Genomic DNA, 16,774 nt, shown 5'->3' on the forward strand with positions numbered 1-16,774 from the left:
TGTATATATTATAGCCTTCAGTGTAGCATTTTATGCTATTTCTGAATATGTATATGAGTGAGTCTCTGATTCTTGTGCCCGCACTTGTGTCTCTTTTCCTTCTGTTGGGTTGCCTTGATGCAATAGTTTTTTGTTTTATCTTATTGTATTTTTTTTCCTGCTTTATTGTTATCTCCTAGAAGTCTGTTCTTTTCTAATTACTGTCTGAAAGGGACTGGACCAAGTGGGGAGGGATGTGGAAGAGAAATATGTGGCAGTAAAAGCAAGGTGAAATTGAGATATATTTTGAGAAAATAATCTATTTTTGAATAAAAGGATCAAGATTCACTGCTACCTAAATGCCACCAGAATATGAGACCAGGATTTAGACATTCTTTCCAGAAAAAAAGTCGTCCATAGCTATAGATGTAAATTAACTAGGGAAAAAAATGAAATTCTACAAAGACATAAAATGAAAGTACATGGTGCCACTGAAGAAAGGAAGAAAGTGTTTTTTTCTAAACTTTGTTCTGGTAGCTCAGAGAACACACCTGCGCTTTAAAATTTAACTCTTGTCTGCTTCCCTACCCAAATATCATGAAGACATTATCAAAATGTGTGATGTTCTTGATGATGGATTGGAAGGCATTTCCTATTTTTTGTTAATGAAAATATAGAAGTTCAAAGATGGACTTAACAAGAGAATGAAAAAGAAAAGAAAAAGAAAAATGTATCTGTAGAAATAACCAATTAAAGGAGAGTCAAAAACCAAAGAATATAATATTTTTTTTCCTTCCCAAGAAGAAACAAGTTGATGGGTATAAGAAGAACCCTATTGTACTATGACTGTTGTTACTGTTGTTCAGTGCTGCTGCACACAGACAATGCAGCACATGACATCTGAGGATGCCATAAGTATAACAACTGGATTTTGAGTCTATTATATGCATGTCAGCGATCATATTAAGTGCTTCATAAAGCTGAATTTTAGGAGCCTGCTTACCTAAATCCGAAATAAGAAATCACAGAATTTTATAACCAGATGTCAAGCCTTATATCTAAAATCTAAAAATGCTTTAACTTCCAAGTTACAACTTTGGGCTTCAACTTTGTTTTCTCAAATTCTCCATGCAAAGAGTCCTCCAGGCTCACCCCCTTCACACATGATCTTTGCGCAAGGGAAATGCTCTTTGGTTCAGCATCACTGAGAACTGAATTTCTGAGTATAAAAATAAAACTGTTCAAGTTGGTATATTGCACTTCTCATCTTTCCATCCTCCTCTTCCCTCTTCCTGCAAGTCAAAAAGCATAAGCTGTGTACATGCACAAAGCCATTTATTTCATTTCCAACCTTTTATTGCTGAACAGCTTTAGCACTTTGCAAACTGAGTACCTCGTGCTTCGGCTCAATCCTAAAGGTGAGAAGATATATTTCCATTCCCATCCACTTGCACGGAAAGTTGCTTCAACAGGAAAAAAAATGGTGTCAGCAACATTTCAGTGCACAAAAACTTGAGCTCTCCTTTACTCCACATCAATTCAGCAATCATTTATGAGCCAATTCCCTTTGTATGAAATCAGAAATTAATAAAAAACAAAAAAACAGGTTTCTGATCTGAAAATATAAAGCTACAAGGAGATTTAGAAAATTCACAGTGGAGACTCTGCCAGAACAGAGTCATATGATTAGGAGAGTTCCTCAATTCTCTGCCTCACTGAGGGAAGCAAATGATTGATTCACATGTTTCATAACCCACCTGATCAGCAGGGGTTCTTCTGAATACTGACTAGTGCCTTATCAGTCTCTGAACTCCAGTTGGTTGAGGCCAATGTATGAGTCTGGGCTAAAATTGTATCAGCAGATGAAATGTCTCTAGAGCTTCCCAAAGAGCTAGTATCTCTCTTATCAACCTTAAAGTTCTGAGCAACCTAGCATGGACTAGCATGTAAGGTGAATGGAAACAGAACCTTCGTTGCCATGGTTACAGTCTACCCTTCTCAGACACCCATACCTTACCTATTCTCTCACTGAAAAAAGAGTCTGTCCAAGGCCTCAATGAAAACGATCAGACAAAAGAGAAAGATATTTGCCTCTTCCTGGTGGAGAAAAAAGTAAAAGACTGTCAAAATATCACTATGAAGAGTAGTGGGATTATTTTTCTTACAAGCTCAGTCCAAAAAGAGGAGAAGAAATGACTCTTGTTTTATGAATAGATTTTAATTCAGTGAATGAAGAAAAATGAAGAATTGTGGGAAATATTCAAAATAAAGTAACAGGAAAAGCCTCAGGAAGACATTTCCAATAAAATTGAGTTGCATAGCTTATCATTATCATAAAAAATGATTATCAATATAAATAAAATAATAGCAAAATGCGAACTTCATATGATAGGTTCCAGAAAATATCTAGAATACATTAGATATGATAATATCCAGACATACTAAATAAAAATGATGGTCTTATTGTAAAAATATTGGATCAAAAGTTTACTGGAGGTGTTCAGTATCAAACAGGATGACACAAAGTAAAGAAAACAGGAAGTCAAGCACAGGCAATTGACAATACATCAATTAGAGAAGTAAATAAATACAGATCAAAATAACAAACAAAGTATAGGGATGTTTGCATACATCCAAGAGTAAAATTTAGAAAAAATGAAAATAAATTAATTAAAAGGAATAGACCATGAAAAAAAAGTACCTAGAAATAGTTTAACTGAAGATTTTCTAAAATTTTGAAAAAAAAATAGACAACTAGGTTCAAGACTTTTAAATGAGACATACCTAAAGAAACCCATATAACGATGCCTTATAGTCAGATCTAAGATTTCAAAGACAAAGAATCTTGTGCTAATCAGTAGAATATTACAAAAGAACTTATAGTAAAGGATATAGGATGGTAGGAGAGGGATGAACTTTTTTTTCTTGCTAGGGGGATGAGATATCAACATGCAGAATCATAGAGAAATCCACCTAAAATAATTTGTAAGAAAATGTAAGATAAAGTATTCAAACTTTCTATGAAAAAAACATAAGGAATACTATTTATGGAGTGGGTGTCTTAGGGTTTTACTGCTGTGAGCAGATATTATAACCTAGGCAACTTTTATAAAGGACAACATTTAATTGGGGCTGACTTAGAGGTTCAGAGGTTCAGTTCACTATTATTAAGGTGGGATCATGGCAGCATCCAGGCTGCCATGAGGCTAGAGGCTGGAGGAGTTGAGAGTTCTACCTCTTGTTCTAGCAGAAGACTTGCTTCTAGGCAACTAGAACAAGGGTCTTAACGCCCACAGTGACACACCTACTCCAACAAGGTCATGCCTATTCCAAGGCCACACCTCCTAATATAGCCACTCCTCTGAGTAAGCATATACAAACCATCACATTCCACTCCCTGGCCTTTATAGGATTATTCACACATGGTCTAAGAGGGCAATACCTAGCCATAGAATAATGTAAAAATACATTTAGTCCAACTTCTGAAGTTTGCATTGTCTATCCCAGTCACAACAATGTTTAAAGTCCAAAGTTCAAAGTCCCTTCTGAGATTCATTCAATCGCTCAGCTGTAGTCCCCAAAGCAGAAGAAACAAGCTGGGCAAACTCCAAACTCTGCATCTCCATGGCTGATGTCAAAGCAGTCTTCAGACATCCATTTCTTTTTCATCTTTGTTAACTGCAACAAAGTTCTTTCTCCTGGGCTGGTTCTACTCCCTGTTAGTATCTTTCCTCAGCAGATTTCACACAGCTCTGGCATCTTTAACATGCCGGGGTCTCCAAATCAAATTCAATTTCACAATCATGTTCTGATTTCTGAGATTCACACATGATCTTCTGGGCTCCTCCAAAGCGCTGGTATCACTTCTTCAGCTTTGTACTCTGTACCACTCTAGGCTCTGATTGGCTGCACTCCACTGCTCCTGGTGTTCTTAGTGATTATCTCATGGTACTGGCATGTCCACAACACTGGGGTCATCCATTGCAACTAGGCTTCATCAATAGCCCCATACAGGCTGTCTTCAATAGTGCCAAGCCTCAGTTTCTTTGCATGACCCCTTCAGGCCTGAGTTATCAACTGCAACTGAGGCTGTACCTTCACCAATGGCATTTTCCAGCAGCTCACAGTGCCAAGAGTCAGCTGTTCTGTAGGACCTCTTTATACCTTCAAAGCCAGTACCACTTGTGTCATTCTTATAGATTACCAAGTCCAGTTGCAGCATGCGTTAAAACCTTAGCTATCTTTTGAACACTGTTTCTTTGTTCTCTCAGAAACACTTTGCAGAAGCTTTCACTTCAATGGTGCTGCTCTTTTCTTAATCACCACTAATTTCTTAACTCTAGCCAGCATCAATTGTCCCCATAGTTTGTTCAAAACCCAGAGTCACATGGTCAAAGATTCAGAGTTCTGCTTTCTGGAGCTAGAGCATGGACCCCTCATTCTATACCAGATTTCTGTCTTCCAACTCCCTCACTACCTAAACTTGGCTGTCCTGGAACTTGCTCTGTCAACTGACCTTGAACTCAGAGATCTGGCATGCCTATCTCCTGGGATTAAAGGTGTGTACCACGACTCCTGGATTTAAGCTTATCTTCACCTACAAATTGCTCTGTCCAAAGCTGGCCTTGGACTAAGACATCTGCTTGGCTTTGTCTCCTGAGATTGAAAGCATGACTGTGCCTAAGCTTTTCATGGCTACTATTCCATAAGATCCATATCAAAAGTTTGTGTCTTTCAGTCTTAAGATCTTGATCATGAGTTTACCCTCCATTTCTTGGTTGTAGTACACTCTAGATTAAAAGTCCAAACTATTTCTTGTTCAGCAGCAAACACAAACAGTGAATAAGCTTGGATGGGTGGGAACTTATACTGAGATCACCACTCCCTTAATGCCTTTGCCTCCCTTTAAAAATGTTCTTTATGAAACTAAATGAGAGAATAAAGTCTCTGCTGAGCTTTTTTGAGACTTCCCTTGTCAATGTAATTAATAGAAATCTCTTTACCTTAGCCTCAGGTAGACTCTTCTTAAGACAAAAGCAAAAATCAACCACATCTTCACCAAAATATCACAAGATCAATCTCTCAACCACATATTAAAATTCGTCTCCTCTGAAACCTCTAGAACCAGGCTTCGACAGTTCAAATCTTCAGTAACAAAGCCTCCATATTCTATGTAAACATGATGGCCTGTTTAGCCCTCACTTAAAAGATTCCATTGATTTCCAAATCCAAAGTCCCAAAATCCACATTCTTCAAACAAAACCATGGTCAGGCCTATCATAGCAATACTCCAGTCCCAGTCCTCAGTAACAGTTTCTTAGTTAGTGTTTTACTGCTTTAACAGACACCATGTCCAAGTCAACTTTTACAAAGGACAACATTTAATTGGGGCTGACTTATAGGTTCAGAGGTTCAGTCCATCATCATCATGGTGGGAGAATGGCACTGTCCAGCACACATGGGGCTGGAGGAGCTGAGAATTTCATCTCTTGTTCTGAAAGCAGCTAGAAAAGACTGGCTTCCAGTCATCTAAGATAAGGTCCTAAAGACCACGCCGTAGTGACTCACCTACTCCAAAAGGCCACACCTCCTAATACTGACCCTCTCAGGGGCCAAGCATATACAAACAATAGCACTGGGTTTCTGTGATAGCTATTCCAAGTCATCAGATTGACTACTTCTGGAATGAACTACAATCCAGAAATGGAAGGCATACCTGGGATCCAGATCTTGAGGCTAGAAGACACAGGCCTTTGATCCAGATCTTGTCATGGGACACATGCTTTTGATCCTGATCTTGAGGTATAGTGGCCAACAAAAGCTTAGGCCCAGGCAAGGTGGTACACTCCTTTAATCCCAGGAGACAGAAGCAAGCAGATCTCTGAGTTTGAGGGCAGCCTTGAACAGAACAAGTTCAAAGTAAAGAAAAGCTTAGATCTAGGCACGATGAGACACACTCTTAATCTGTGCCATTCCTTCTGCTGGAGGCCTACATAAGGTCAATGGAAAACAAAAGGGTTGGTTCTTCTTTGCCTGTTTGTACTTAACTACCAGCACATCTGTTGGAACCTACTTCATTAGGATCCCAGCTTATATAGAAGACTAATTGAAACATCTAGTCTCAAGGAACAACTACCAGACTTTTGGACTTCCCATTCACAGCTGCCCATTGCTGGGTTTGTTGGACTGCAGACTTTAAGTAATTCCAATGAATCCCCTTAATATAGAGAGACATTCCACAAGTTCTGTGAGTTTAGAGAACCCTGACTAATACAGTTTCTGTAATGGTATCATGGATCTGACACCTACAGAATAGGCAACAGGAGAAAAGAAAGGTGAAAGAACTCACAGTAAAATGTACATAAAATAAAACAATATGGCACAAAGAAACATCAGCCTTTATTTTTATAAAGCACATACATGGTATATAATTAATTTCTGCAATATAAGAAATATCCTACCCAAAGGCTGAGGAAAGATAGACAAAAAAGACTATAAGCATTATGAGATGTGGAAGACTGTAAAAAACAATCAAGCAAATATCCCAAAACATTGATGACAACAAAAGTGTTTTCCAGATGTAGCAAGGCAGCTGTCCATATGGGCTCACTTTGGGTATGGCTGTCTATATAAGACTTGTACAAAAATCAAGCCAATCAAACTTTCAGGTGACATCCTTAGACAAGAAGCTCCTGCAACTCATGACTATTGAAGGAGAGAAAGTCACTTTTTTTTCAGGGATCTTGTCCTATGTACTTTTCTGTGATCCCACAATTGACCTCACATATGTGTGCATGTGGGTGGCATTAATTAGATTAAGTGGGTTCAAAAAATGGAAGTTGGGAGGTAGATATAGTTAATGTGAAAGACCCCAGCTTAGCAGCAGTAACGCCATTTTGCAAGGCTGTACTTAAGATGACTGGTTCAGGGAAAGGTTAGAACACTGAGTATACAGCGGCTGCCAAGCAGGAGATGTTTGGTTGAAGGCCTGGCAACAGGATGACTGGGGTTGAGCACCTGACAATAAGAAAAAGCCCCGGGAGAGGTCCCACACCCTGGTGGGGGGCCGAGTCAGTTGTTATGTTTCAAGAAGGTAGCTTGGAAACTTGCCCCCAGGCTAAACTCTTGGGGGGCCGAGTCAGTTGTTATGTTTCAAGAAGGTAGCTAGGAAACTTGCCCCCGGGCTAAACTCTTGGGGGGCCGAGTCAGCCGTTATGTTTCAAGAAGGTAGCTAGGAAACTTGCCCCCGGGCTGAACCCTTTGGGGGCCGAGTCAGCCGTTATGTTTCAGGAAGGTAGCTAGGAAACATTAGAATCCACCAATGATATCCCTGTAACCATGCATCTGCTTCTGTATGCTTGCTTCTGCTCCCCAAAATCCTATAAAAAAGCCCATCCTTGGTTCCGTGGGCGCGCCAGTCCCCCGAGCGACTGAAGCGCCCACAGGTACCTGTGTATCCCGACAATAAATCAAATCCTCTTGCTGATTGCATCCTGTGGTGTCTCGGCCTGGTCATTGAAGTTGGAGGGTCTCCATCCCGAGGGAAAGTTTTCCCTGAGAGCTTTTCATTTGGTGCGTTGGCCGGGAAAGGAGATCCTCCACCCAGGGACCACCGACCACCCACTGGGAGGTAAGCCGGCCGACGTCTGTCTGTCTGTCTAATTTTGTCTCGTTCTACCTTATTCTGTCTGTTCTGTGAGCGCTCAGCCAGGTCTGTTCTGTGAGTGCTCAGCCAGGTCTGTTCTGTGGGCGCTCAGCCAAGTCTGTTCTGTGAGCGCTCAGCCAGGTCTGTTCTGTGAGTGCTCAGCCAGGTTGTTTGGAATTTGGGCGGGACGAAGAAGGAGCTGACGAGCTCGGACTTCTCGCCCCGCAGCCCTGGAAGACGTTCCAAGGGTGCTAGGGGCCCGACTTTTCGGGCCCCAATCTGGGAGAGGAGAAAGATCCGGACTAACGGCACCTCTGTCTGTATTTTTGGCTTTCAGAGGGCCCCGGACCTTTGCCACCTCCATCTGAGAAAGATCCGGACTAACGGCACTCTGTCTGTATTTTTGGCTTTCAGAGGGCCCCGGACTTTTGCCACCTCTATCTGACTTTTTGCTTTCAGTTTGGTACCAAAGCCGTGCAGCACGCCTGTCTGTTTGTTTGACTGTTGGTGTTGTTTGTTTTCTCTGTGTTCTAATCTTCCTTAGAACTAACATGGGACAGTCCCTAACAACGCCCCTAAGTCTCACTCTTGATCATTGGAAAGACGTCCACGACCGGGCACACAACCAGTCCGTCGAGGTTAAAAAAGGAAAATGGCAGACTCTCTGCACATCCGAGTGGCCCACCTTCGGAGCCGGATGGCCAGTGAATGGCACATTTAATAAGATCATTATTTTACAGGTTAAAGATCGGGTCGTCCACGGACATCCTGACCAGGTTCCTTATATTATCACTTGGGAGAGTCTTGCCTTATACCCCCCCCCTTGGGCGGAACCCTTCGTGGACCCGAATTGGCCTCCCCTCAACCCCCAGCTTGTCCCCTCGGCCCCGCCCGGTTTGCTGGCCCCGTCTTCCTCTCTCTACCCCACTCTAATTAAATCAGAGCCTTCTAAGAAACCTGTCCTCCCGGCAGACTCAAACTCCCCTCATAGATCTTCTCTCTGAAGATCCTCCTCCCCCATATCGTTTACCTACAGGCCCGGCTGAAACGGAGGAGGCAGAGCTGCCGGCCAGATCAGTTGCCGGGCCACAGTCTGATAAGGGTTTCTCCCCTGTCGCAGGGAGATTGCGCAATAAGCGCGAGGTGATGCCAGATACAACCTCCCAGGCTTTTCCACTTAGACAGGGAACCGGTGGCCAGACCCAATACTGGCCGTTTTCAGCAGCTGACATTTACAATTGGAAACAACACAACCCTTCTTTCTCCAAAGATCCGGTGGCACTCACCGACCTAATAGAATCTGTTTTACTTACCCACCAGCCTACTTGGGATGACTGCCAACAGGCTCTCTTAACCTCAGAAGAAAAACAAAGAGTGTTCCTAGAGGCCAGAAAGCATGTTCTGGGAGATGATGGGCGTCCCACCCAGCTGCCTGAGGAAATTGATGCTGCATTCCCACTTAAGAGACCAAACTGGGATTTTAATACAGCCGAAGGTAAGGGACACCTACGCCTTTATCGCCAGTTGCTTCTAGCGGGTCTCCGAGGGGCTACACGACGCCCTACTAATTTGGCTCAGGTAAAACAGGTATTACAGGAAGCAGGGGAAACTCCCTCCGCCTTTCTAGAGAGACTTAAGGAGGCCTACCGTATGTACACTCCCTATGACCCAGATGACCCAGGACAAATGACGAGTGTCTCTATGTCCTTCATCTGGCAGGCTGCTCCAGATATCAGGACTAAGTTACAGAGGTTAGAAAATTTGCAGGGCTATACATTACAGGATTTACTTAAAGAAGCTGAAAGGATTTTTAATAAGAGAGAGACACAAGAAGAAAAAGAAGATAGAGTTCGCAGAGAGAGGGAAGAGAGAGATAAAAAAAGAAACAAAGAACTAAGTCGAATCTTGGCCGCCATAGTTCAGGGCCAAGAAAGGAAGGGAGATAGGGGGGGAGCTCGAAAGGGGCTGAAGCTGGATAAAGATCAATGTGGCTATTGCAAAGAGAAAGGGCACTGGGCCAGAGAGTGCCCCAAGAAGCCTGGCGGACCCCGAAAGCCTCGACCACGAACCTCCCTCTTGGCTCTAGATAAAGATTAGGGAGGTCAGGGCCAGGAGTCCCCCCCTGAGCCCAGGGTAACGCTTAAAGTTGGGGGGCAGCCGGTTACTTTCCTGGTAGACACAGGAGCCCAGCATTCAGTCCTCACTCAAGCTTCAGGACAACTCAGCGACCGGACGGCCTGGGTACAAGGAGCTACTGGTGAGAAACAATACCGATGGACTACGGACCGCCGGGTTCAGCTGGCTACCGGTAAGGTGACCCATTCCTTCTTACATGTTCCGGACTGCCCGTACCCTCTGCTGGGCCGTGACCTGCTCACCAAACTAAAAGCACAAATTCATTTTGAGGAAGGAGGGGCCCAAATAACTGGCCCCCACGGAACTCCCCTTCAAGTTCTAACCCTACAATTAGAGGATGAATATAGACTATATGAACTGGGACAGGACAAGCCACAATCCCAAGAAATAGGCACTTGGGTCACGAATTTTCCACTGGCTTGGGCAGAGACTGGTGGGATGGGGTTGGCGCTCCAACAGCCCCCCTTAATTATACAGTTAAAGGCCACTGCAACTCCAGTCTCCATAAAACAATACCCTCTGTCACATGAAGCTTATCAAGGCATAAGGCCTCACATTACGAGGCTTCTGGATCAAGGCATCCTAGTTCCCTGCCGGTCGCCTTGGAATACGCCTCTTCTGCCTGTAAAGAAACCCGGCACTGGAGATTATAGGCCAGTACAAGACTTGAGAGAGGTCAACAAGAGGGTAGAAGATATTCATCCGACTGTTCCAAACCCTTACAATTTGCTCAGTACACTGCCCCCTACACATACTTGGTATACGGTTTTGGACCTGAAAGATGCCTTCTTTTGCCTCCGGCTGAGCCCGAAAAGCCAACCCTTATTTGCCTTTGAGTGGAAAGACCCTGAAGTAGGGCTTTCAGGACAATTAACTTGGACAAGACTGCCTCAAGGGTTTAAAAACAGCCCAACGCTCTTTGATGAGGCCTTACATCGGGACTTAGCTGACTTTAGGGTTCAGCATCCCACCCTCATACTCCTGCAATATGTAGATGACCTCCTCCTAGCGGCCACTTCTGAAACTGCATGCCAACAGGGAACTGAATCCCTCTTACAGACTTTGGGACAATTGGGCTACCGAGCCTCTGCCAAAAAGGCTCAAATTTGCCAGACCCAGGTTACTTATTTAGGCTACCAGCTACGGGATGGACAGCGATGGCTGACCCCGGCCAGGAGACAGACTGTGGCCGGCATCCCTGCCCCCAAGAATGGCCGACAGCTACGAGAGTTCTTGGGGACAGCGGGATTCTGCCGCCTCTGGATTCCTGGGTTTGCTGAAATGGCAGCCCCTTTGTACCCCCTCACTAAACCGGGGGTGCTCTTCCAGTGGGGACCAGAGCAGCAAAAAGCATTTGAAAACATCAAACAGGCCTTATTGTCCTCCCCTGCCTTGGGTCTCCCTGATATTACCAAACCTTTTGAACTGTTCATCGATGAGAAACAGGGGTATGCTAAAGGGGTCCTAACACAAAGGTTGGGACCCTGGAAACGCCCTGTAGCCTACCTGTCTAAGAAATTGGACCCTGTGGCCTCCGGCTGGCCACCGTGCCTAAGGATGGTGGCTGCTATTGCTGTCCTGATCAAGGATGCTGGAAAATTGACTTTGGGACAGCCACTCACCATCCTAGCACCCCACGCAGTGGAGGCCTTGGTAAAGCAGCCCCCAGACCGCTGGCTCTCTAATTCCCGCATGACCCACTACCAAGCCTTGTTACTGGATGCAGAACGGGTTCAGTTTGGGCCCGTAGTCGCCCTCAATCCTGCCACCTTGCTTCCTCTACCAGAGGAGGCAGAACAACATGACTGCCTACAAATCCTCGCAGAAGTACATGGAACCAGGCCGGACCTATCGGACCAGCCTCTTCAGAATGCTGACCACACATGGTACACGGATGGCAGCAGCTTCTTGGCAGAGGGAGAGCGAAAGGCTGGAGCTGCGGTCACTACGGAGGACAAAGTAATTTGGGCAAAAGCCCTGCCTGCTGGTACCTCCGCACAACGGGCTGAACTCATCGCCTTGACTCAGGCGCTCAAGATGGCAAAAGGTAAGAGGCTAAATGTATATACAGACAGCCGCTATGCCTTTGCCACGGCACACATCCACGGGGAGATCTACCGGAGGCGGGGGCTGCTCACATCTGAGGGTAAAGATATTAAAAATAAGGCTGAAATTCTGGCCCTCTTAGAAGCCCTATTCTTGCCCAAAAGACTGAGTATTATGTATTGTCCAGGACACCAGAAGGGGCACAACCCAGAGGCACGAGGAAACCGGCTGGCCGATGCCACGGCGCGAGAAGTGGCCATGAGCAAACAAATCTTACCCTTAAATAGCCCAGACCAACCCACGCCCCCACCAGTGGGACAAACCAGTTGGGTTTATGCCCATGAGGACATAGAGCTCCTAGAAAAAATGGGGGCCATCTACCACCCTCAACTAAAACAGTGGGTCTACAAAGGAAAGACAGTTATGCCAATAAAAATGACTTTTGAATTGATCTCTTTTTTACACAAATTAACCCATTTGGGGTTTAAGAAGATGAAAACCTTACTAGATCGGGAAGAGATAAATCTGTGGTTTTTGAATCGGGACAAAGCGATACAAAAGGTGACTGAGAGTTGCAAAGCGTGCGCTCAGGTTAACCCGGGAAGGACCATGATTGGACAAGGAGTTCGTCCTAGGGGACACCGTCCCGGCATCCATTGGGAAATTGATTTTACTGAAATTAAACCAGGTATGTATGGATACAAGTATCTCCTAGTGTTTGTAGACACCTTCTCAGGATGGGTCGAAGCCTTCCCCACAAAGCACGAGACTGCAAAAATGGTCACCAAGAAGCTCCTCGAGGAAATCTTTCCCAGGTATGGCATGCCTCAAGCGTTGGGGTCGGACAACGGGCCCGCTTTCGTCTCCCACGTAAGTCAGTTGGTGGCCAAATTGCTGGGGATTGATTGGAAATTACATTGTGCCTATAGACCCCAGAGTTCAGGTCAGGTAGAACGCATGAATAGAACAATTAAGGAGACTTTATCCAAACTTACGCTTGCAACTGGCTCAAAGGATTGGGTGACCCTCCTTCCCCTAGTTCTCTATCGGGCCCGGAATACCCCGGGCCCCCATGGTCTAACTCCTTTTGAAATAATGTATGGAGCACCACCCCCATTTGTCCATTTCTTTGATTCAAACATTGCTGATTTCACTGACAGCCCTTCTCTGAGGGCCCATTTACAGGCCCTACAGATTGTGCAGAAAGACGTCTGGAGACCTTTGGCCGCTGCTTACCAGGACGAGCTTGAGCATCCGGTGGTGCCACACCCGTTCCAGATTGGAGACACCGTGTGGGTGCGCAGACACCAGACCAAGAATCTCGAGCCACGGTGGAAAGGACCCTACACCGTCCTCCTGACTACCCCGACCGCCCTAAAGGTAGACGGAGTCGCGGCTTGGATCCACGCATCACACGTCAAGGCAGTCCGGTCTGAGGAATTGACTAATCACAACACTACACCCCAGACATGGAGAGTTCAGCGCACTCCAAACCCCTTAAAGTTAAAACTCCTACGTGGCTCCTCCTAGTCCTTTTGTGGCCTAGAGTCAGTGGGGGAATAAGCCCCCACCACATTTATAACATTACCTGGATAGTCACTAATCTCATGACAGGAAGGCTGGCTAATGCTACCTCCGTAAGGGGGACACTGGCCGATGCCTTCCCTCCCTTATACTTTGACCTTTGTGATGTGATAGACTACAAGTGGGAGCCTGGCACTACCCATAATTGGCATCCCTCAACCACCTACTATGGTTGCGGTCCGGCTTCCCACAGCAAAGAGATCTACGTTTGCCCTGGACACAGAGTGAGCCGGCAGTACGGAGGGCCGGGGAGTGGGTACTGTGCCCAGTGGGGATGTGAGACTACTGGGGATGCGTATTGGAAGCCATCCTCATCTTGGGACCTGATAACTCTGAAACGAGACGGTCGGCCTCCTTACACCTTGTGTAAACGGGACGCGAAATGCAATCCCCTCGTCCTCCACTTCACCGACTCAGGTAGAAGAGCGACCTGGGACGGGCCCAAATCTTGGGGCCTGCGCTTATACGTCACAGGGACCGATCCGGTGGGTCTGTTCTCTCTAAATAGACAAGTCTCTCCCCTGGCCACTCGACCCATTGGACCCAACCCAGTTCTACCAGATCAGAAGCCTCCCTCGCTCCCGGCACAAGCCCAACCCCCGTCATTGCCTAAGGTCACCCAGGCCCCTGGTAGTACTCCCACAAGCCCCTTCTCCACAACGGGGGGCTCCACCATTTTGATCTCCCCATCGCCAGGCACCGGGGATCGATTATTCAATTTGGTGGCTGGTGCATATCTGGCTCTCAACTATTCAGACCCTTTTAGGACTCAGGAGTGCTGGTTGTGTCTCGTTTCCGGTCCGCCCTATTATGAAGGGGTAGCAGTCATTGGAAATTACACCAACCTGACTGCTGCCCCAGACAGTTGTGCCAATACCCCCAGCCACAGACTAACTCTGCCCGAGGTCTCGGGACGAGGGCTCTGCTTGGGGAATGTACCCCCCACACACCAGACCCTCTGCAACACCACTCAGAAGATTCCCATCGGGAACTACTTCCTGGCAGCCCCAAAAGGCACATACTGGGCCTGCAATACCGGACTAACACCCTGTATCTCAGCCACAGTCCTCAACCAATCCTCTGACTATTGTGTATTAGTAGAAATTTGGCCCAAAGTCACCTACCATGAATCCGAGTATATATACTCGTTTTTTGAGAAACAGACTCGTTTTCGACGAGAGCCTGCCACCCTGACTTTAGCTTTACTCCTAGGAGGAATCACCTTGGGGGGAGTGGCCGCGGGTATAGGGACCGGGACCACTGCACTCATTGAAACTGGCCATTTCCGTCAGTTACAAGCAGCCATGAATGCAGATCTTAAAGCTATAGAAGAGTCTGTGAGTGCATTAGAAAAGTCCTTAACATCGTTGTCTGAAGTGGTCCTCCAAAATAGACGAGGGCTAGATATGTTGTTCCTCCGCGAGGGTGGATTATGTGCTGCTCTAAAAGAAGAGTGCTGTTTCTATGCAGACCATACTGGAATAGTAAGAGATAATATGGCTAAGCTTCGAGAACGCCTGGCCCAAAGACAAAAACTGTTTGATTCCCAACAGGGATGGTTCGAGGGGTGGTTTAACCGATCCCCTTGGTTTGCTACCCTCCTGTCTACCCTGATGGGACCCCTACTTATTCTTCTCCTAATTCTTCTTTTTGGACCCTGCATCCTTAATAGGCTGGTACAGTTCATGAGGGATAGACTTTCAGTCATTCAGACCCTCGTACTGACGCAGCAGTACCATAGGCTGAGACAACAAGAGACAGAAATTTCTTGACCAAGTTGAGTGAAAGATTTCACTCAAAGTTAGCAAAAAAATGGGGGAATGAAAGACCCCAGCTTAGCAGCAGTAACGCCATTTTGCAAGGCTGTACTTAAGATGACTGGTTCAGGGAAAGGTTAGAACACTGAGTATACAGCGGCTGCCAAGCAGGAGATGTTTGGTTGAAGGCCTGGCAACAGGATGACTGGGGTTGAGCACCTGACAATAAGAAAAAGCCCCGGGAGAGGTCCCACACCCTGGTGGGGGGCCGAGTCAGTTGTTATGTTTCAAGAAGGTAGCTTGGAAACTTGCCCCCAGGCTAAACTCTTGGGGGGCCGAGTCAGTTGTTATGTTTCAAGAAGGTAGCTAGGAAACTTGCCCCCGGGCTGAACCCTTTGGGGGCCGAGTCAGCCGTTATGTTTCAGGAAGGTAGCTAGGAAACATTAGAATCCACCAATGATATCCCTGTAACCATGCATCTGCTTCTGTATGCTTGCTTCTGCTCCCCAAAATCCTATAAAAAAGCCCATCCTTGGTTCCGTGGGCGCGCCAGTCCCCTGAGCGACTGAAGCGCCCACAGGTACCTGTGTATCCCGACAATAAATCAAATCCTCTTGCTGATTGCATCCTGTGGTGTCTCGGCCTGGTCATTGAAGTTGGAGGGTCTCCATCCCGAGGGAAAGTTCTCCCTGAGAGCTTTTCAAATGGAGGAGTTCAAAGGTGAAGTACAGAATATATATGTGTTTAATTTTCAATGAATAAATTTAAAATATATTTTAGAAAGTAATTTCTACACAAGAATTCTCAACGGATAAATATTAACAATTGGCTAAGTTAAAGGTAGATTTGTAAAGGCAAAACTTCCCAAACAAAAAGGATATATGGGAAAAATGTTGCTAGTTCTTAAAACCACAGCAAAACATCAATTTACACTATTTCTCAATTGCTGATGTGAGTGCAAACTTGCACAGTCACTTTGGAAATCAATATGGCAGTTTCTCAGAAAATTGGTAACCAGTTTACCTTTAGAGCAGGAATACTGCTAAAGGACATATATCCAAAGGATATACAAAAAGGGCACTTGCTTCATGATTTTCAAAGAGGCCTTATTCATAATAGCCAGAAACTGGAAACAACCTAGATGTACTTCAGCCGAAGTATGTAAAGTGTGATACACTTACACAATGGAGTATTACATGGCTACTCAAGACAGTGGCATCATGAATTTGTAGTAAATGGATGGAATTAGAAAAGAATCATCCTAACTGAGGGAATTGAGGCCCAGAAAGACAAAGATAGTTTATACTCACTTATAAGTGGATATTAGCTATAAAATAAAGAACAACCATACTACAATCCACAGACTCAAAGAAGCTAAGTAACAAGGAGGGTGGATGGGGACAGGGGTGCATGTGAATCTCACTAAGAAAGGCAAATGGGATAGACATTGTTGATAGACAAGGTATAGGGGGTGGACAAGAGTTGGCATGGGAATAGGGGGAATCCTGTTGGGGGAGGACAGTGTGAGAGAGTACTAGGAGAGATAACTGGAATTGGCAGGGCATTTCTAGGAATAGCTAAAAACATTCGGTAATTGAAACTCCCAAGAGCCTATGAGGATGGACAT

At 45.4% G+C, this 16,774-nt stretch overlaps 1 protein-coding gene across 1 annotated transcript; it reads left to right on the plus strand.

Annotated features, from left to right (window-relative positions):
• Positions 1–1,300: 1,300 nt before the first annotated feature.
• On the plus strand, positions 1,301–15,773 carry LOC120101542 (MLV-related proviral Env polyprotein-like). Its single transcript, XM_039106248.2, has 3 exons — positions 1,301–1,397; positions 9,729–11,807; positions 11,994–15,773. Exons 1-3 carry the CDS (start codon positions 1,301–1,303, stop codon positions 13,334–13,336), a joined length of 3,519 nt encoding a protein of 1,172 aa, XP_038962176.2. The 3' UTR covers positions 13,337–15,773.
• Positions 15,774–16,774: the final 1,001 nt, after the last annotated feature.

Source organism: Rattus norvegicus, chromosome 3 (assembly GCF_036323735.1).
Source record: "Rattus norvegicus strain BN/NHsdMcwi chromosome 3, GRCr8, whole genome shotgun sequence".
Classification (NCBI taxonomy): domain Eukaryota; kingdom Metazoa; phylum Chordata; class Mammalia; order Rodentia; family Muridae; genus Rattus; species Rattus norvegicus.

What these genes read in the sequence shown, in the direction of transcription:
- LOC120101542 (XM_039106248.2), top strand. Translation starts at nt 1,301, where the DNA reads ATGCACAAAGCCATTTATTTCATTTCCAACCTTTTATTGCTGAACAGC. An exon ending in GCTTCGGCTCAATCCTAAAG is followed by an intron (nt 1,398 to 9,728) that starts GTGAGAAGATAT and finishes ATTAGGGAGGTC; the next exon opens with AGGGCCAGGAGTCCCCCCCT. An exon ending in GGCGCTCAAGATGGCAAAAG is followed by an intron (nt 11,808 to 11,993) that starts GTAAGAGGCTAA and finishes TGTATTGTCCAG; the next exon opens with GACACCAGAAGGGGCACAAC.